Raw genomic sequence first — 21,282 nt, 5'->3', positions numbered from 1 at the left:
AAAGATGGCGACCGTAACGGAAATTGCAACGGTGACGTCATAATTCAAAATGGCGGAAAACACATCGCCGGAATTTTCGAGAAAACACAATGACGTCATCCAAAATGGCGGATACAAGATGGCGGATCCAAAATGGCCGCCGGGGTCAAGGTCAAGGTCAAAGGTCAAGGTCACAACCATCCAAGATGGCCGCCGTGACGTCACAATCCAATATGGCGGACACCGACAATCCCACTCCTCAATCCTCACCCTGGACCCTGTGCCCGGACATACATTCCTATACTACTCTTGAATTATAATTTTGGTACTAATTAATACACATTTGCAAACTTGACGTTCAAAATTAGGAAAAGTACCGTATAGGACTGATTTCAAAAATAAATGTTGGTAACTGTTTGCGTGATTATTGAAAAACCAGCTCATCCGCTTTCTCCATCCCTTTAAGGAGAATTATGTTACTACTAGACACAATTACGCACACGTGACATTCTAAATAAGAAGATATTTACTGTCTGCATCCGATTTAGAAAAATAATATCCCATCACCCTGTGTTCAGCCCGCGCAACGCCGGAGACTTCATCTAGCAGGTAAATAAAGAGGGAATGGTTATGTTGTTAGTGATGAAAAATAGTTAATTAAGTAAAAAAAAATATTAATTTTTTTTTAATAATGTGTGCGTGTTAGCTACCAGCATTATAAATGAAATTTCACAGAAAGAGAGATGGGAAATTTGGAGGGTACGTAAATATTTCAAACACATGCTGAAAACACATTCAGGTTATTGGGAATGACTATACAAATATTCATGATTCTAAATAAATTTTAAATAATTTTTTGAAGAGAAAATATTTTTTAGTGTCCAGCCTAACGAAAATATAGTAAAAAAATTGGTTGTCTGTAACGTCGGTTTACAGACGATAGTTTAACGTGACAACGTCATAACAAAACATTGATGTAATCATTGCATAGTTTTATGAATAAAATTGAACCTTTTTTATTGAATTATCACTATTTTGTATGAATACAAAGAAGGAGTGAAATGAAATCTACAATTTAATTGATAAATTTACTTTTATTTGCACTCATTAATTCAAATATGTTTATTACTTTAACGAAGAGATTATTTTAACTATTAATGTTATACATGTTTGCTATTTAACTTCTTCCAATCTGTGTTATTCTGTTAAGGATAGGACGATGATAGGAAAAGTAGGAAACGAATGGGAGTGTTTCAAGTTTAATGTGCCTCGAAAAAGTCAAATCGATGGTTGTTCCAATCGAGTGGAAGAGAAATAGATGCGGCGCAAGCGTACAATGAGCGCAACGGGACAAAGCGCAACGGGACAATGTGCGTAACGGGACAATGAGTCATACTTTTTCGTTCGTGCAGCCGGCGTTCATCGATTTATTAGACGTTGTCACGTCAAAAAGTCTCTGAACTAACGATTTCCTACATGTGAGGAATGTGGCAGTGAAATTTTCGTTACGCTCAAAATGAGACAACAGCCTTGACTTAACCTTCCGTTTGTAAAGAATATTCACTTCAAAGAAACGGCAGAACATTGGCTTGGATTTGGCTTTGAATTTCAGTGCGGTCATTCTGATTTCAATTTGCCCATACTGATGTGGCGTTTGTCGTCTGATTTTAATAAAATATCACAAATGTAATTCCACAGTAAGTCTAAGTATAAAACTATCATTATAAAAGAAATCAATATAAAAACCTTCCAAATCAGATGTGCACTAATAAAAAATACCTTCATTTAAGTATTTTTATTCAAAGCATATTACGTCAATACTCGTGACCAGTGAAAACCACTTTAGTTTGTTTCTAGTGATCACGCAACAGCTACTTTTCAAACAGTTAAACAGTGGCTTAAGATGAAAATTGAGTTAACGGTAAAACACCTTAGTCCATGCGCCTTTTACGATAGTGAAATTTTCAGTAATTAAATAGGAAACTTAAGTATTTGACCACCAAAGAAAAAGCAAGTTAACGGGTATTAATAAATGTAAAATGAAATTTTTATTTGACTACTATTTTCTATTTTATAATACTTTTAAATATCATCCAAGTTTCTGAATTGGTGATAAAATAAAAATATTTAACTGAAATAAATATTTAATGACAAACCAGGATACATTTACTTAAGAAAGTATTTTTTTTGTGTCCAAATTCAGTTCTTTGGTTTTCAAAATATTTTTGAAGTTAAAACTTCTATTGGATGGTTTGGATATGGAGTAATTTCATGTAAGTCGTCATCGACATGGTCACGTGACGTGTTAATTTTTTTTATATTTGAAGGATAAAAGTTTTTAATTTTTTCTTTATTTTCCAAGGAAATTTTAACATTATTGTGTGGTACAGAGTGTGAGTATTGGATATTTTTTAGTAGGTAGTTAAGTTGAGGTTATGTTTTTTGACGTGACAACGTCTAATAAATTGATGAACGCAGACTGCACGCACGAAAAAGAGTCCCGTAACGCACATTGTCCCACTACGCTGTGTCCCGTTACGCTCATTGTACGCTTGCGCTGCATCTATCTCTCTTCCACTCGATTGGAACAACCATCGATTTGACTTTTTCGAGGCACATTAAACTTGAAACACTCCCATTCGTTTCCTACTTTTCCTATCATCGTCCTATCCTTAACAGAATAACACAGATTGGAAGAAGTTAAATAGCAAACATGTATAAAAGATATAGTTAAAATAATCTCTTCGTTAAAGTAATAAACATATTTGAATTAATGAGTGCTAATAAAAGTAAATTTATCAATTAAATTGTAGATTTCATTTCACTCCTTCTTTGTATCCATACAAAATAGTGATAATTCAATAAAAATGATTCAATTTTTTTCATAAAAGAATGGAATTATTTCATCAATGTTTTGTTATGACTTTGTCACGTTAAACTATCGTCCGTAAACCAACTTTACAGACAACCAAATTTTTTAAGCAGATAATAGCTCTGTTGCAGCAACTCCATATTTATTCCCGCCTCTAATGACGTAGCAGTCGACCATACTTCCAGCCCAAGTAAATGAAATACGTTTGTCCATGTGCACGTTTATGGACAGACACACATTGTTTTATGGACAAACCAGTTTGAATTGCGTTAGCAGAAGTTTTTTCGGGCATGGTGAAAATTAAAACTCAGCCTTGGGTAAAAAAAAACCGTAAATAAAGGGAAGGAAAATAATGTCTCTACTCATTATTGCGCAGTTGAACAGGGGCCCACATAATTAAGACAAACTCGTTCGCTATTAGTGTTTGTTTCTTCGTGAAAGTAACTTCTTCCTTAAAATGTGAATTTTGGATGGATAATGTTATGCCCTGACCAATATCTTCTTAGCTTTCACCAAGGCATCACGAACTATTGAAAAAAAGAAGATAAAAAAGGAAACTTTACAATAAATAAATTTAATTACTTATAATAATAGCACTTGTTTATGTACCTACCAGCAAGATTATCTACCTAGTAGTGTTTTATACGTAATATATAATGTTAATGTTCTAATCTAACTGGGCATGTTATTTCCCACTGATTTAGAAGAACGACATAACACGCTCGTAAGTGTACGTTAGTGTATCATTCTTATGTGTTGTTAATGGTAAAACGCATCGTTATACATTAAATATTACAACATGTTTTAATGTTGAAGTAGCTTGGCTTGTGGGTTGTAGCCGTGTCAGTAGTATGTAAATGGCGGTCCTGAAACTGGCTTCTGGCTGTGTATTGTGACTGTCGGTCCGCCATCTTGGATTGTGACGTCACGGTGGCCATCTTGGACTCAAAAATACCTCAAAATTCTTCAAAAATGACTCAAAATGACTTAAAAATTCCCGCTGCGAGGGAAAATTTCCCGTTTTAGTCCATAAAACTACCAGAGGCTGAAAATGTCCATATAGAGGCTTAAGCATCCATGTCAGCAGCCTCCGATAGGTCTCTGACGTCATCATAGAATATGTCATCTTGGATTATGACGTCCCGTTGCAATTTCCGTTACGGCCGCCATCTTTAACTTTTTTATTTATTATCCGATTTTAAAGAAAAAAATTAAAATTTATAAAAAAAATCAATTAATAAAATAATAATAAAAAATTAAAAAAAATACATTTAAGGCACAGAGCTCGGAGTTCTCGGTTCGAACCCGGTGAGGGCAAAAAAAAAAATAAAATTGTCGACCGATCCTTCCCTCACTGTGGCTGCAGGCAGACTGACCCCCACCAATTTTTACCATGCATATATAGAGGAAGGGAGCCAAATATGGAATACGTTCCTAATATGGAATACTTACATTTCCAGGAAATGCAACGTGGCAGAACTGTACCAGATATCCAAGTGGGAGCTCATTCATGGCCATATCTTTTGTATGTGCCAACAGTTCAGTATAGATGCGTTGTTTGTCTGAGGTGATCGACTTATCGTTTTTTATACTCTAAAAAGTTGTGCAAGGTAAGCGCTGTATACAGATTAAAAATATCTAATCCCTTTTACACTTAGTATTTAATTACTAGATGGCTAGTGGAAGGTTTAAACTTTGATAGTTTGTTATAGTTCAAGCTATTCATTTATGTAGTGTTGGAATTTTCACAACTTATATAAAAAACTGGTAATGTACCTATTATGGAATACTTTTGTGTTCCTAATATGGAATAGTATTCCATATTTGATACAGTATATTTAAGTGTTCTGACAATTACTAATTTTATTTACAGAATTATGTCTGGCCGGAAAAAGATGCACAGTACTCCACAACGAAAGAAGTGGAATGCAGATGACATGGAGAAAGCAATAACAGAAGTGAGAAGTGGTTCAATGGGTTATAAAAAGGCAGCAAGTGCATTTAATGTTCCACGAACTACTTTGTTTCGTCTGGCATCGAAAAATGATGAAACACCAGCGCAAGCAAGTAAATCGAACCTAGGCAGACGTCCAGTGTTTCCGCCCGAGCTGGAAAAAGGTTAGTAGATTATATATTAATAATGGAAAAAAAATTCTATGGTCTAACAAGGCGTGATATCAAAAGGCTAGCGTACCAGTTGGCAGTTGTTAACGACATACCAAATCCATTTTCCAAACAACATGAGACCGCTGGTCGCAAGTGGCTTGACTTATTTATTAAGCGTCACAAAGATGTCTTCACAATCAGAAAGCCCACAGAAACATCCTTTAACAGAGCTAAGGGATTTAATAAAGCAAATGTGGCAGCATTTTTCGATTTACTTGAAGGTGAATTTGAAACGTACAACTATCCTCCAGATAGAATGTTTAATGTCGACTAATCTGGCCTCTCTGTTGTTCAATCTAAAATACAGTCGGTTCTTGCTTTAAAGGGCAGCAAGCAAGTCGGGTCACTCACATCAGCAGAAAGAGGTTCACTTGTCACGGCAGTCACATGCATGAGTGCAGGAGGAACATTTGTTCCCCCCTTACTCATATTTCCAAGGAAAAATATGAGTGCTCTTCTAGAGAAAGGTGCCCCGCCTGGTAGCATTGTCACATGTCATCCTAGTGGCTGGATACAGTCCAATATTTTCACACAGTGGTTTCATCATTTCATTTCAAAAGTAAAACCGTCCAAAGAGGATCCTGTATTATTAATACTAGATGGCCACTACACACATGCCCGAAATATCGATGTTATTGACCTCGCACGTGAGAATGGTGTAAGCATTTTGTGTTTACCACCGCATTCAACACATCGCATGCAGCCACTTGATAAAACTTTCATGGGCCCTTTAAAAGCCTATTACAGTGAGGAATTGCGCCTGCATATGAGGTCAACTGGAAGACCAGTGACACATTTTGATATAGCAGAATTGCTTGGCAAAGCTTATTTAAAAGTCCAGACTGGTTGTATTGCTGTTAATGGATTTAAAACAACAGGACTCTATCCGATGAATCGTAGAGTATTTGAAGACAAGGATTTCCTTGCTGCTGAGCAAGAAGATATTGAAAATCCCACTGGAGTTACTGGACCTGCACTAACAATACACAACGATGGATCACAAACCAACGTCGTTGGGCCAGAGAAAATGGTTCCTATCCCTCAAATGGCTAGAAGGAAAGGCCCACAAAAAGGATGAGCACCAGGGAAAGCGGCACTTTTGACATCGTCGCCATATAAAGCCAATTTGGAGGAATCACTGAAACAAGTTCGTCAGAAAACTGTAGCTACCAATCACTAAAAGGGCACTAAATGTTCTTCCAAAAAAATTAGGAAGGCTTCTACACCAGAAGCTAACATTCAAATACAAAATACACAGCCTTCATGCAGCGGATTGGTTTCACGTAAGAAGAAAGAACGGGAAAAAAGGAGACATGACAGTGTTTCGGTTGAAGACACAATCAGCATAAGTGATGCTTCAGACCCTGATTTGCAAGAGGTTGGAGTAATGAGACCTAATGACGAAGATGCTACGTGCTTTTATTGTGATAGCAAGTTTTCACAGGATCGAAAAGGTGAAATGTGGATTCAGTGTTTGGAGTGTGAACAGTGGTGCCACTGTGACTGTTCTGGTGCAGAAAACGACATGTTTGTGTGTGAATATTGCAAATACTAATTTGCATTTACATATATGTACCTATTACCTGAAAGTTTCTTAAATTCAAAATACATGTAATTAAAGTCATTTGTGGCACAAAATGACAGTTTGTAAACTAAATGAACACTATTCCATATTAGGTACCACTTTTTCCAATGGCCTAACAGTATATCTATAAATAAAAACATTCACCATTTTAAATGTGATAAGACTTTTTGGTTATAAATATTATTGTGTCATAAAAAAATGTGTGTCCAACGAATAACCATTACCTTGTAAGAAATATATAAAAACTGAAATTATTATACATCAAAATCATAAAGGTATTCCATATTTGGCTCCCTTCCTCTATCATCAGGTAGTATGACGTCATATCCACCATCTTGAAACTTGGACGCCATCTTGAAAATCTTTATTTATTGTCCGATTTTAATGAAAAAAAAATTCAGAACTCATCAAAAAATTAACTTATTAGAATTCTGATTGATTAGATCGATTTCCGTCCTTGGTTCGAAACCGCTAAGAGCAAAAAATACATCAAATCCTTCCTCCACAGAAGCCACCCACAGACTGACCTACCACCAATACCAAGGTATATATCGTCAGCTGGTATGACATCATGTCCGCCATCTTGTCTTTGTCTGCTGGAGACCGTCATCTTGTTTTCGTCTGCTAGAGTGTGCTGGCGACATCTTTATATATATATTTCTTGTGTGCGTGTGTATGTCACTGAACTCCTCCTAGACGGCTGGACCGATTTTGATGAAATTTTGTGTGTGAGTTCACGGGGATTCGAGGATGGTTTAGATTCACAATTGGATATTTTATCTCGATTCTGAGTTAAGAAAAACTAAAAAAACACGCTTTGAAAGCAAAAATTGCAACGCATTAATAGAAGCCATTATGTTTTGCTATTGTAAGGAACTAAGTAGAGAGTAAGAAAAAAATAAAGATCCTGACAGTTTATAGTGTCGCCATATTTGTTTCAATTTTCAATACCCTTTTTGTATATTACAATTTAAATTGCAGAAAAAAATCATTTTTCATAGCCACACAAATAGTGAGGATGGTTTGGATTCACAATTGGATATTTTATATCGATTCTGAGTTAAGAAAAACTAAAAAAACACGCTTTAAAAGCAAAAATTGCAACGCATTATTAGAAGCCATTAAGTTTTGCTATTGTAAGGAACTAAGTAGAGAGTAAGAAAAAAATAAAGATCCTGACAGTTTATAGTGTCGCCATATTTGTTTCAATTTTCAATACCCTTTTTGTATATTACATTTTAAATTGCAGAAAAAAATCATGTTTCATAGCCACACAAATAGTGAGTGTGTGTCATTTCTCTATGTCCACGAGGTCTCGCCGCGTCAATTTTCTCCTTGGAGCGAACCCGTCCGCTTAGTTAAATAAACAGCTTTTATCGTTGAATGATTTCATGATTTATTTAATGAAAATATGCTCTCATAAAAATTAGTTAGATAGACATTCAATAGGTGTCTTTCTCTCACTCTCTCTCTGAAATGTATGTAGCTTGCTCGCGGGTCAGTAATGCAGACAATCTTTACATTCTAGCTCAAGACGGAAAAAACAGTAAATGTGGTTTACAAAGCCATTTTATGAAGTGTCTTCCCGTCATTACATTTGAAAGTAGAAACATATTTACTCAAAATTTAGGTAGTAACATATTTTTATTGCAAAGACTGAAATAGAGGTGAGAAAAATTATCATTTGTGAACATAAGAAAACTACTACAACTGTATCAACTGTTATGTTATAATGTTTAAATTTCTAAATGGTGCAAGATAATAAAAAATTCCATGCGGAAAAAGTCGTGGGCAACAGATACATATAGTTATAGGTGTAGGGCTATGCATGCTGATTTTTCATATACTGCATGGATGCGAACATGTAAGAATAATCTATCTATCTTACTATAATAAAACAGTACTTTTTCTGTCTGTCTGTTTGTACGCGATTTTGATGAAATTTTGTGTGTGAGTTCACGGGGATTCGAGGATGGTTTAGATTCACAATTTGATATTTTATCTCGATTCTGAGTTAAGAAAAACTAAAAATGCACGCTTTAAAAGCAAAAAAACTAAGCATTGTTGATAATTAGCCTCCATGGCAACGGGCTTTTGCATTGTTGTTGCCTTCTGCGTAACCATTGGAAAGGTTTTTGGTAACGGCAGTGGCGTGCCCAAGAGGAGGGGTATGTATAATGAGAAGATACAAAATGTCCAGCGTAGAAATACTTACCGCCATATCCATATCTCACAAAAAGTACATTTGGGCAGGACAATGTCTGTCGGGTCCGCTAGAAAGATATATAGAGAGATAGAGATATAAATAGAACGATAGAGAGAGTTATAGAGATATACATAGAGAGATAGAGAATTAGAGAGATAAAGAGAGATGCTTAGTATACGTTTAAAAAATTACAAAAAAAATTGATTAAGGCATTGCAACGCATGCCGGGCATTATCTAGTCTTTATATATATATTTCTTGTGTGCGTGTGTATGTCACTGAACTCCTCCTAGACGGCTGGACCGATTTTGATGAAATTTTGTGTGTGAGTTTACGGGGATTCGAGGATGGTTTAGATTCACAATTGGATATTTTATCTCGATTCTGAGTTAAGAAAAACTAAAAAAACACGCTTTAAAAGCAAAAATTGCAGCGCATTAATAGAAGCCATTATGTTTTGCTATTGTAAGGAACTAAGTAGAGAGTAAGAAAAAAATAAAGATCCTGTCAGTTTATAGCGTCGCCATATTTGTTTCAATTTTCAATACCCTTTTTGTATATTACAATTTAAATTGCAGAAAAAAAATCATGTTTCATAGCCACACAAATAGTGAGGATGGTTTAGATTCACAATTGGATATTTTATCTCGATTTTGAGTTAAGAAAAACTAAAAAAATATGCTTTAAAAGCAAAAATTGCAACGCATTAATTTTAAGCCATTAAGTTTTGCTATTGTAAGGAACTAAGTAGAGAGTAGGAAAAAAATAAAGATCCTGACAGTTTATAGTGTCGCCATATTTGTTTCAATTTTCAATACCCTTTTTGTATATTACAATTTAAATTGCAGAAAAAAATCATGTTTCATAGCCACACAAATAGTGAGTGTGTGTCATTTCTCTATGTCCACGAGGTCTCGCCGCGTCAATTTTCTCCTTGGAGCGAACCCGTCCGCTTAATTAAATAAACAGCTTCTATCGTTGAATGATTTCATGATTTATTTAATGAAAATATGCTCTCATAAAAAAATTAGGTGTCTTTCTCTCACTCTCTCTCTCTAAAATGTATGTAGCTTACTCGCGGGTCAGTAATGCAGACAATCTTTACATTCTAGCTCAAGACGGAAAAAACAGTAAATGTGGTTTACAAAGACATTTTATGAAGTGTCTTCCCGTCATTACATTTGAAAGTAGAAACATATTTACTCAAAATTTAGGTAGTAACATATTTTTATTGCAAAGACTGAAATAGAGGTGAGAAAAATTATCATTTGTGAACATAAGAAAACTACTCCAACTGTATCAACTGGTATGTTATAATGTTTAAATTTCTAAATGGTGCAAGATAATATAAAATTCCATGCGGAAAAAGTCGTGGGCAGCAGATACGTATAGTTATAGGTGTGGGGCTATGTATGCTGATTTTTCATATACTGCATGGATGCGAACATGTAAGAATAATCTATCTATCTTACTATAATAAAACAGTACATTTTCTGTCTGTCTGTTTGTACGCTATTTTGATGAGATTTTGTGTGTGAGTTCACGGGGATTCGAGGATGGTTTAGATTCACAATTGGATATTTTATCTCGACTCTGAGTTAAGAAAAACTTAAAATACACGCTTTAAAAGCAAAAAAACTAAGCATTGTTGGTAATTAGCCTCCATGGCAACGGGCTTTTGCATTGTTGTTGCCTTCTGCGTAACCATGGGAAAGGTTTTTGGTAACTGCAGTGGCGTGCCCAAGAGGAGGGGTATGTATAATGAGAAGATACAAAATGTCCAGCGTAGAAATACTTACCGCCATATCCATATCTCACAAAAAGTACATTTGGGCAGGACAATGTCTGTCGGGTCCGCTAGAAAGATATATAGAGAGATAGAGATATAAATAGAACGATAGACAGAGTTATAGAGATATACATAGAGAGATAGAGAATTAGAGAGATAAAGAGAGATGCTTAGTATACGTTTAAAAAATTACAAAAAAAATTGATTGAGGCGTTGCAACGCATGCGGGGCATTATCTAGTCTTTATATATATATTTCTTGTGTGCGTGTGTATGTCACTGAACTCCTCCTAGACGGCTGGACCGATTTTGATGAAATTTTGTGTGTGAGTTCACGGGGATTCGAGGATGGTTTAGATTCACAATTGGATATTTTATCTCGATTCTGAGTTAAGAAAAACTAAAAAAACACGCTTTAAAAGCAAAAATTGCAGCGCATTAATAGAAGCCATTAAGTTTTGCTATTGTAAGGAACTAAGTAGAGAGTAAGAAAAAAATAAAGATCCTGACAGTTTATAGTGTCGCCATATTTGTTTCAATTTTCAATACCCTTTTTGTATATTACATTTTAAATTGCAGAAAAAAATCATGTTTCATAGCCACACAAATAGTGAGTGTGTGTCATTTCTCTATGTCCACGAGGTCTCGCCGCGTCAATTTTCTCCTTGGAGCGAACCCGTCCGCTTAGTTAAATAAACAGCTTTTATCGTTGAATGATTTCATGATTTATTTAATGAAAATATGCTCTCATAAAAAAATTAGTTAGATAGACATTCAATAGGTGTCTTTCTCGCACTCTCTCTCTGAAATGTATGTAGCTTGCTCGCGGGTCAGTAATGCAGACAATCTTTACATTCTAGGTCAAGACGGAAAAAACAGTAAATGTGGTTTACAAAGACATTTTATGAAGTGTCTTCCCGTCATTACATTTGAAAGTAGAAACATATTTACTCAAAATTTAGGTAGTAACATATTTTTATTGCAAAGACTGAAATAGAGGTGAGAAAAATTATCATTTTTGAACATAAGAAAACTACTACAACTGTATCAACTGTTATGTTATAATGTTTAAATTTCTAAATGGTGCAAGATAATACAAAATTCCATGCGGAAAAAGTCGTGGGCAGCAGATACGTATAGTTATAGGTGTGGGGCTATGCATGCTGATTTTTCATATACTGCATGGATGCGAACATGTAAGAATAATCTATCTATCTTACTATAATAAAACAGTACTTTTACTGTCTGTCTGTTTGTACGCGATTTTGATGAAATTTTGTGTTTGAGTTCACGGGGATTCGAGTATGGTTTAGATTCACAATTGGATATTTTATCTCGATTCTGAGTTAAGAAAAACTAAAAAAAACACGCTTTAAAAGCAAAAAAACTAAGCATTGTTGATAATTAGCCTCCATGGCAACGGGCTTTTGCATTGTTGTTGCCTTCTGCGTAACCATGGGAAAGGTTTTTGGTAACGGCAGTGGCGTGCCCAAGAGGAGGGGTATGTATAATGAGAAGATACAAAATGTCCAGCGTAGAAATACTTACCGCCATATCCATATCTCACAAAAAGTACATTTGGGCAGGACAATGTCTGTCGGGTCCGCTAGAAAGATATATAGAGAGATAGAGATATAAATAGAAAGATAGAGAGAGTTATAGAGATATACATAGAGAGATAGAGAATTAGAGAGATAAAGAGAGATGCTTAGTATACGTTTAAAAAATTACAAAAAAAATTGATTGAGGCATTGCAACGCATGCCGGGCATTATCTAGTGTTAGTATAATTTTCTGTTCACCATACCTTTAATCTCTTCTGTTGGCATTGAACTTTGTCATTGACCTTGAACTTTGACCTTGACCTTGAACTTTGACTTTGACCTTGAACTTTGATCTTGAACTTTGACCTTGACCTTGAAATTTATCCTTGACCTTGAAATTTGATCTTGACCTTGAAATTATACATTGACCTTGAAATTTGACCTGACCTTGATCTTTGACTTTGACCTTTACGTCCATCATGGATCCGACATTCATTGGCTCCAACAGAACTTTGTCTCGAATAGTCATTAGCTCCAACAGTCATTGGCTCCCAATAGTCTTGGGTCTAGCTGTTATTTGACACACTCTCTCTTTAAATTGGTGTAATGTAAATATATTCCTGGAAACATTTTGAGAGACTGTGGATCTTGTATTCTTGTAGCTTCAAAGACACATAGTTAAGAAGCCACGCAGTCTTTTAGCCATGCTGTCTCGTAGCCATGTATAACTCGTAACCAGCTAGATCCTTTTAGACTCGTAGCCTTGTGACCTCATAGTCTCTTAGACTCGTATAATTCTATCCAAATATATTTGGAGCTGATGAGACAAAAGGCAGTTGGAGCCAATGACTGTAGGAGCCAATGACTGATGGAGTCACTAGATTGATGAAAACAATAGACTGATGGAGCCAATGACTATTGGAGCCAATGAATATTGGAGCCAATGAATATTGGAGCCAATGAATATTGGAGCCACAGGATATTGGAGCCAATTAGTATTGGAGCCAAAAGACTGTTGGAGCCAAAAGACTGATGGAGCCTTTTGGAGACTCCTGGAGCATTTGGAGCAATTGGAGCAATGAATATTGGAGCCCATGAATATTGGAGCCAATGAATATTGGAGCCAATGAATATTGGAGCCAATTAATATTGGGGCCAATGAATATTGGAGCCAACGAATATTGGAGCCAATGCATATTGGAGCCAATTGTAGCCTTTTCGTTGATGGTGCTGCCTTTTCGTTGACGGTGCTTCCTTTTTGTTGATTGCGCATAGTACAAAATGTAGTGACTGAATATTTACTAGTTCAAAACCTCTTGGTGTTACTAAAATATTTTTCAAGGTCCTTTAGTATGTATAAAAAATGTCACGATGGACTAATTGAATATAATTAGCTAACGACGAAAAAGGTCATGCGGTTCTGAAATTACTAGCCTATACGTCTGATATTGACATGACTCGGTCTCATGGACTGAAGGCAATTGTTCTATATGTGTGAATTTGTACATGAACGGCTTATATGTTATTCATATTATTGATAAATTAGACTTTCATAATAGGCTAATCTGCACTGTATTAATTCGATGGTCAGGTATATTGACTTGAGTTGTTTTTCGTAGAGTGAATGATTAATAAACTCCAGGAACGGCAATGGAAAACAAAATATTAAATATGATTAATATTTAGTTACAACTGCCACTGGTCAAGAATCGAACCATCGACAGGAATCCATCGATTCAATTTGTAAATTAATAATTGATTTTTTCGGAGACTTTTGGAATTTTTCCCGCCTTGCTAGCTAAATAATTACATGATTTCCAGATGGCGCCCAAATTTCAAGATGGCGGGCACCTCAGTAATAATAAATGATTACTGCACTGTAGCAGGTGAGAATAAAACTAGCATGATGGTAAGACGAGTACACACAAGATGATATCCTCCAGCAGACGAAAACAATATGGTGGCAATGACCACTAGCAGGTGGTAGCTCCTGGTAGCATGTACTGAACATAAAATGTCGGATCCATGATGGACGTCAAGGTCAAAGTCAAAGATCAAGGTCAAGGTCAAATTTCAAGGTCAAGGTCTAATTTCAAGGTCAAGATCAAATTTCAAGGTCAAGGTTAAATTTCAAGGTCAAGGTCAAAGTTCAAGGTCAATGTCAAAGTTCAAGGTCAATGTCAAAGTTCAAGGTCAAGGTCAAAGTTCAATGTCAATGACAAAGTTCAATGCCAACAGACGAGATTAAAGGTATGGTGAACAGAAAATTATACTAACATGTCGCCAGCACACTCTAGCAGACGAAAACAAGATGACGGTCTCCAGCGGACAAAGACAAGATGGCGGACATGGTGTCATACCAGCTGACGATATATACCTTGGTATTGGTGGTAGGTCAATCTGTGGGTGGCTTCTGTGGAGGAAGGATTTGAGGTATTTTTTGCTCTTAGCGGTTTCGAACCAAGGACGGAAATCGATCTAATCAATCAGTATTCTAATAAGTTAATTTTTTTGATGAATTATGAATTTTTTTTCATTAAAATCGGACAATAAATAAAGATTTTCAAGATGGCGTCCAAGTTTCAAGATGGTGGACATGATGTCATACTACCTGATGATATATATGCATGGTAAAAAGTGGTGGGGTTCAGTCTGCCTGCAGCCACAGTGAGGGAAGGATCGGTCGACATATTTTTTTTGTCCTCACCGGGTTCGAACCGAGAACTCCGAGCTCTGTGCCGTAAATGTATGTTTTTTAAATATTTTTTATTAAAATTTTATTATATTTTTCATTCAATTCGGATAATAAATAAATTAGTTAAAGATGGCGGCCATAACGGAAATTGCTACGGTGATGTCATAATCTAAGATGACATATTCCATGATGACGTCAGAGGCCTATCGGAGGCTGTAGACATGGATGCTTAAGCCTCTATATGGACATTTTCAGCCTATGTTATTTTTATGGACAAAAACGGGAAATTTTCCCTCGCAGCGAGAATTTTTAAGTCATTTTGAGTCATTTTTGAGGAATTTTGAGGAATTTTTGAGTCCACGATGGCCGCCGTGACGTCACAATCCAAGATGGCGGACCGACAATCACACTCCACAGCCATAAGCCAGTTTCAGGACCGCCATTTATATACTACTCGTGTCCTTTGGCGAATAATTCACTGACGTTTCGGTCACACACTCTCAGACATTAAAACGCAGAACAACATCAGCAACTGGAATGTACTGGATGAAATAACTAGTGATCACAGACTCATAAGATTTGAGCTGACAGAAGCAACACCAGGATGCAATAGGGTTGATAATGGCATAAGATACGGATGTAAAAATGTAAACTGGTGCAAGTTTGACAATACATTAGTGAGGGAAATGGATGAGTACAATATGAAAAAGATGAACGACCCTGATCATGACACCATCCTTATGAAGATCGCCATTATTAATACATGTAACAAGCATATGACTGTCCTTAAAAACAGAGAGAAGGGATGCAGTTGGTGGACGATCGAGCTGGAGACCAGAAGAAAATGTGTGAGAGACAAAAGAAAACAGCTCAAAAGACAAAGAGACCCGGTTCTGAGGAATATGCATCTCGAAGAATATAGAACTCTAAGGAAGAGTTACACAAAAATGATCAAGTCTGCTAAAAGAGAATCATGGAGGAAACTAGTAACCGAAAAATGTAACAAAGACCCTTGGAGACTGGTTTACAAAATGTGCGCTAATAAGATGAAATGCCCTATCGAGCTACCTGGTCTTGTTTTCAATGGTATACAGCTAACTACAGTGCAGGAGAACCTCGTCCATATAATGGACGGGTTACTACCTGATGACAATCCGCACATGGACACTTTTGAGCAAAGTGAAAAAAGGGACACTTCCTTTGTTGAACCAAACACGGAGAATACTCCACCGTTCACAGAGAATGAACTCAATGGGATTGTCAAGAATTTAAAACCAAAGAAAGCACCAGGGCACGATAACATAACATCAGAGATCCTCTGGAGAATCTATAGCAGAACTCGATCTCAAATGCTTGAATTATTCAACACATGTTTGGAACAAGGTGCATTCCCCAAAGACTGGAAAATCGGAGTCTTAAAAATATTGTACAAGGGAAACGGCAAAGATCCTGGTTCTCTAAGTTCGTATCGTCCTCTAACGATGCTTCCATTGATTGGCAAAATCTTTGAACGTTTGCTGTCGCAAAGGCTGGTGGATTTCCTGGAGTACGAGCATGGCATCAGTGACAGGCAATATGGATTTCGGAAAGGACGCAGTACTGAACTAGCTATATTGGATGTGGTCAAGGATATCAACAACTGTGGAATGCAATATGTACTGGCTGTTACTATTGACATTGCGGGGGCCTTCGATAACGCTTGGTGGCCGCAGATACTCTGGAGACTGAAAGAACTCAAGTGTCCACAGAACATTTTTAAGAGTATCCGTGCATTCTTCAAAGATCGAGTATGTATGTGCACAATAGGACAAGTAAAACATCAGAAGCAACTGACCAAGGGGTGTCCCCAGGGATCCGTCCTTGGTCCACTCCTATGGAACGTTCTATTCGATGAATTACTGCAGCAAAAACTTCCAGAGGGCTGCACAATATATGGTTATGCTGATGATGGATTGCTTGTAATTCCTGGAACATCTAGAAGAATGCTTGAGGAAAAAGCCGAAGAAGCCCTCGCAACAGTCAATACATGGGCAGACAAATGCAAACTGCGAATAGCTCCACACAAGATGGAAGCAATAATGTTGAAAGGAAAGCTAAGTACAGCAAGACCACCAGTGGTACGATACCAAGGGAGATCTGTGAAGGCAGTTACAGCACTGAAGTACCTTGGAGTCACTATTTATGCACGTGCCCGGTTCAGGAGCCACATAGCTAATGCAAGCAACAAAGCAATGGAGCTGTTTCACGCACTGAGAGCTGTAGCACCCGCGAATTGGGGTCTAGTGTACGAAACATTAAAAACAATGTACACAGGAGTTTTCCTGGGGATTATCTGCTACGCGGCAGCAGTCTGGTATGCAGAAATAGAAAATGTTCACAGCAAAAGAGTTGCAGTGAGCTCACAAAGAGCAGCACTGTTGACTATAACCAAGGCATACAGGACAACATCTACAGAAGCTCTTCAAGTAATTGCAGGGGAAATTCCGATCGACTTGAAGATAAAAGAGAGAGGTGAACTAGCACTGCTTGCTGCACGGGAGGTGGTCACCCAGGAAGACAGATGGATTGCAAGACAGTTAACCCTAGATGCATGGCAAAAGCGCTGGGATCAGTCAAGTAAGGGTAGACACACGTATATTCTCTTCCCTGATATCCGGAAAAGTCTCAAACAAAAATGGATCGAGCCAGATCATTATGTCACTCAATATCTTACAGGACATGGGAACTTCAAGCATAAATTGTATTCGATGAATCTGGTACAGGATCAACAATGTGTAACATGCGAAGTCCCAGATACAGTGGCTCATGTACTGTATGACTGCTCCAAAACACGGGATATCAGGGAAAGATATGCGGGACACCCTGAGCTGACAGGGCTAAGACTGGCTAATTTAGACAGTATGTTACAGCAAAGAAACAGCTTCAACATCTGGCGAGAGTATGTGCGAGAAATCAGCAAAAGATTGGAACAATTCGATGTGTGGATGGCAACAGAAGGACAAGTCATAGAACAAGATGGGGAGTAAAACATGTATGAACAACATAAGGCCTTTCTCTTGGAAACCTGTTTGCTTTGTCAGGGAAGGCAGAACCGCTGAACCTGTTCAAAAGATTATCCGAGACCAACTACGAAGAACTGACCATGAATATGCTAAACGCTTATCTGAACTGGATGAGAAAGATCCAAGGCAAAGAGAAGTTATACTACATCAAAAGCGACAAAGGGAACTACTGGATTATGATGTTGAAGTTGCACCAGTGCTTAAACTGGACGAACTCCCAGAGATACATCAGGTGGAAGGACCTAGCCTAAATCCAGCAGCGATTTATACCAAGTTTGAATACGACCTACGAATGTCAAGACTCGATGAGCCCAAGATACAAAAGGCTGCCATCGCTGTCATTCTACGCAGTATGGATGGAGGGGATAAGATCAACTTCCCCAACATGGATGCTGTAGACAGGCATATGCTGGCAAGAAACAACATCCCTCTGGAGATCGATCAGTTGAAGGAGCTGTTGCGGGAGAACTTCGCAAGACTAGGAATTAACATCGACTTCCTAGATCTCAAAAGGCAAGCTGAAAGAACTTATGGTCGATACGTGTTTGATCATACACGGCCTTTTAATGGTTACAAACTTGTTAAAAGGTTGTAGAGAGTCTTTCAGCAGGACAAGCCATAATTCAACACGAACCGGAGTCAACAATTTTAGTCAGATGACAACCTATGGCTATTTTAACCACAGAAGATCTATTCAAGGTATAACAACCTTGTATAGGAATTTTATAGACATGACATAAAGAATTTTACAACAGAAGAAGGAACAAGAACGACAGGAAAGGAAACAGAAAGCAGGAGAAGGAAAGAGGCTGCGGATGCAGCAGGAAGGCAGAAGGAAAGAGTTTTATTATTATGGACAAGTCAAGAAGGCAAAGATCGAAAACCCAAGACTGGCGGTGGGATCAGTGCCCGCGTTATGTGACTGCATTGGGTACAGGCAACCGTCCCAATGCAGGAGCATACGTGAGATCCCACGTGGCTTGACATGCAGTGTTTTAAACAACCACCGTCGTGCAACAATCTTATGCGTGGATGCAAGAGGAAAAGGAAATTTATACATACTGACAAAGCTTTATTCTGGCTGCTGGCACGGCGGTGAACAGAATGGATAAGTTGTTTTTGGTCGAGGTAAAAGAATGGTGAACACCATTCTAAATTTGGTACATAGAACATCTGAGGCCAACATCCAGATGCCCAGCGAAACACCGGCTGTCATCTGGATGAAAAGAAGAAAAGTTAGTGCTCCTGGTATACCCTAACGGGTTCAGCCCCAGGAGGTGGAGGTGGAGAGGCCTGGCCGGGCTTCGGCCCGAAACAACTTGATGTTTCGGTCGACATTGCAGTCGCCATCATCGGGCAGCAGTTACCTACTGAGGTTCTTACCATTTGTGCTGCCTTTATATACTCTCGCCTGAGGGGAAGGTGCTTCCTGATTGGCTGCTGCTGTGGGCCAATCAGAGCCTTCCTTTCTTCTGGTTGGCTGGGCTGTTTTGCCAATCAGGGGCGATCTGTTCAATGTTGGATGTGGAGCTATGTTTTGAGAATTTCTAAAGAGTGGGTTCCATATTTTTCTTACAAATTGGCTACAAATTAAGCAAAATATGGAACACACTCTTTAGAAACCCCCACAACATAGCTCCACAGCCAACCAGAAGAAAGGAAGGCTCTGATTGGCCCACAGCAGCAGCCAATCAGGAAGCACCTTCCCCTCAGGCGAGAGTATATAAAGGCAGGACAACTAGTAAGAACCTCAGTAGGTAACTGCTCCCTGATGATGGTGACTGTAATGTCGACCGAAACGTCGGTGAATTCATCGCCGAGGACGCGGCTACAACCCGGAAGCTAAGCTACTTCAGACAACGGCCGTGAAAGCATGCGAACATTATGTTTGAATGTTATTTGAAGATGACTGGTAGTGATGGTGCCTGGCACACAGCTCTGATGTGCTCTTGTCTCAGGACATCGACGATCAGGACAGCTGCGAGCTGGTGGAGACGCCCGCCCGTCCGTTAGCCGTCAGCTGGGGGCAGGTCGTCCGTCTGGTGGACTTGCTTCTGCTGGCCGTCTTCGCCGCTCTTCACCTCGTCTTCTTGCTGGCGCTGCTGGCGTAGCCACAGCCTTGATCCCACGATAGCCCTGATCAAACCTTCATGCAGAGACTCGTTTACCGTTTACCAATAGTTGTTTTGCTTTAAGAAACTGATCACACTTATTCACGCAAATTCTTTTCAAGGACCTTATTAATTTGCAAAAAATAAACAAGTAAATAAAGAATTTTACTTCCCGAAATTGAAAGTGTTTCCTTTTTTTTAAAAAAAATTAAGTCTTATTTGTTGAGTAGGAAAAGTTTTTTTTTTTTTTTTTTTTTTAAGTTTTTTTGACCCTTAAACAAACAGCAGATATTAAATAATCCTTTAAATATTCAGAAAATTTTGCAATTTTTTTTTAAATATTTTCTTCCTATGTCGGGTGAGCAGACTCACAACTCGGGAAAGTATAAACCCACTTCTAAAATAATTTGGATCTGTGAAAAAATACACAATATGCATAATGATGATTTACTGTGAACAAACTTGACGATAAAGTCATATTTAAATTAATATGCAATTTAATGTAATTAACTAACTTAAATAAAGAAATATATATGAACCTTTACCTTTACATGGCAGCGTTAAACAATTTTTGGTTTCATCTACACTACTATTATGAAGAGGAAGTTTTTGTTCGTATGTAAGGGGTAATCTCTGTAACTACTGATACGATTCGGACAATTCTTCCACTAATTGGAAGCTACATTATCCGTGAGTGGTATAGGCTACGTTTTATTTTGAAAACAATTTTTGAAAAATTAATAAAAAATTATTAAATATCAGTAAACAAATATACCATAAATATATGTATACATTAAAGGACATGCATATCAGGAAGAAATAAAGTTGCACTAAAGAGATATGGAAGTGTGGATATAAAATGAAGCGAATTAAAGTCATACTTGTTACTTTTATATTTGTTCTTATCTTTCTATGGAGTTAAAAAAAATCTGTGGACCAGTATTCAATATAAATCTCTAAAGTATATAATTTATAAACACACATATAAATTTGTTATTTGTATGTAGCATATTTTTCATCGTATTGTTACGAACGCAGACAGGACCGCGACACGCGCCAGGTTCGTTGCTGGCTGGCGGCCCCGCACCGTCCACAGGCATCAGGCGCCGTACACTGATGTAAGGCATGCCACGAGCGCCTGGCCGGATTACAAGGGTCGTCGCTACCACTCTCCCCCATTCACTCCCCTCGCATTGTCCTTTCTCTATTATCTATCGCTGAGTGGCCTTGGGAATTCCGCGGGCCACCACGCGGAGTGGCACGAATGAGCGCCGTC

General features: G+C 37.8%; 1 protein-coding gene across 3 annotated transcripts in view; it reads left to right on the top strand.

The window, feature by feature from the left end:
* LOC134540169 (acetylcholine receptor subunit beta-like) overlaps positions 1–20,541 on the top strand; it is a 105,340-nt gene extending 84,799 nt beyond the window's left edge. Inside the window, exon 9 of one of the 3 annotated variants that reach the window (XM_063382718.1) lies at positions 19,854–20,541. In XM_063382718.1, coding sequence (XP_063238788.1) covers positions 19,854–20,006 — 153 coding nt within the window. In that variant the 3' untranslated portion in view covers positions 20,007–20,541. The remainder of the gene's footprint in view (positions 1–19,853) is intronic. The other 2 variants (XM_063382720.1, XM_063382719.1) reach the window with 2 other exon arrangements.
* Positions 20,542–21,282: the final 741 nt, after the last annotated feature.

Source organism: Bacillus rossius, chromosome 16, assembly GCF_032445375.1.
Source record: "Bacillus rossius redtenbacheri isolate Brsri chromosome 16, Brsri_v3, whole genome shotgun sequence".
Classification (NCBI taxonomy): Eukaryota; Metazoa; Arthropoda; class Insecta; order Phasmatodea; family Bacillidae; genus Bacillus; species Bacillus rossius.
The sequence above is the reverse complement of the archived record's forward strand: the minus strand, read 5'-3'. Positions and strand labels throughout refer to the sequence as shown.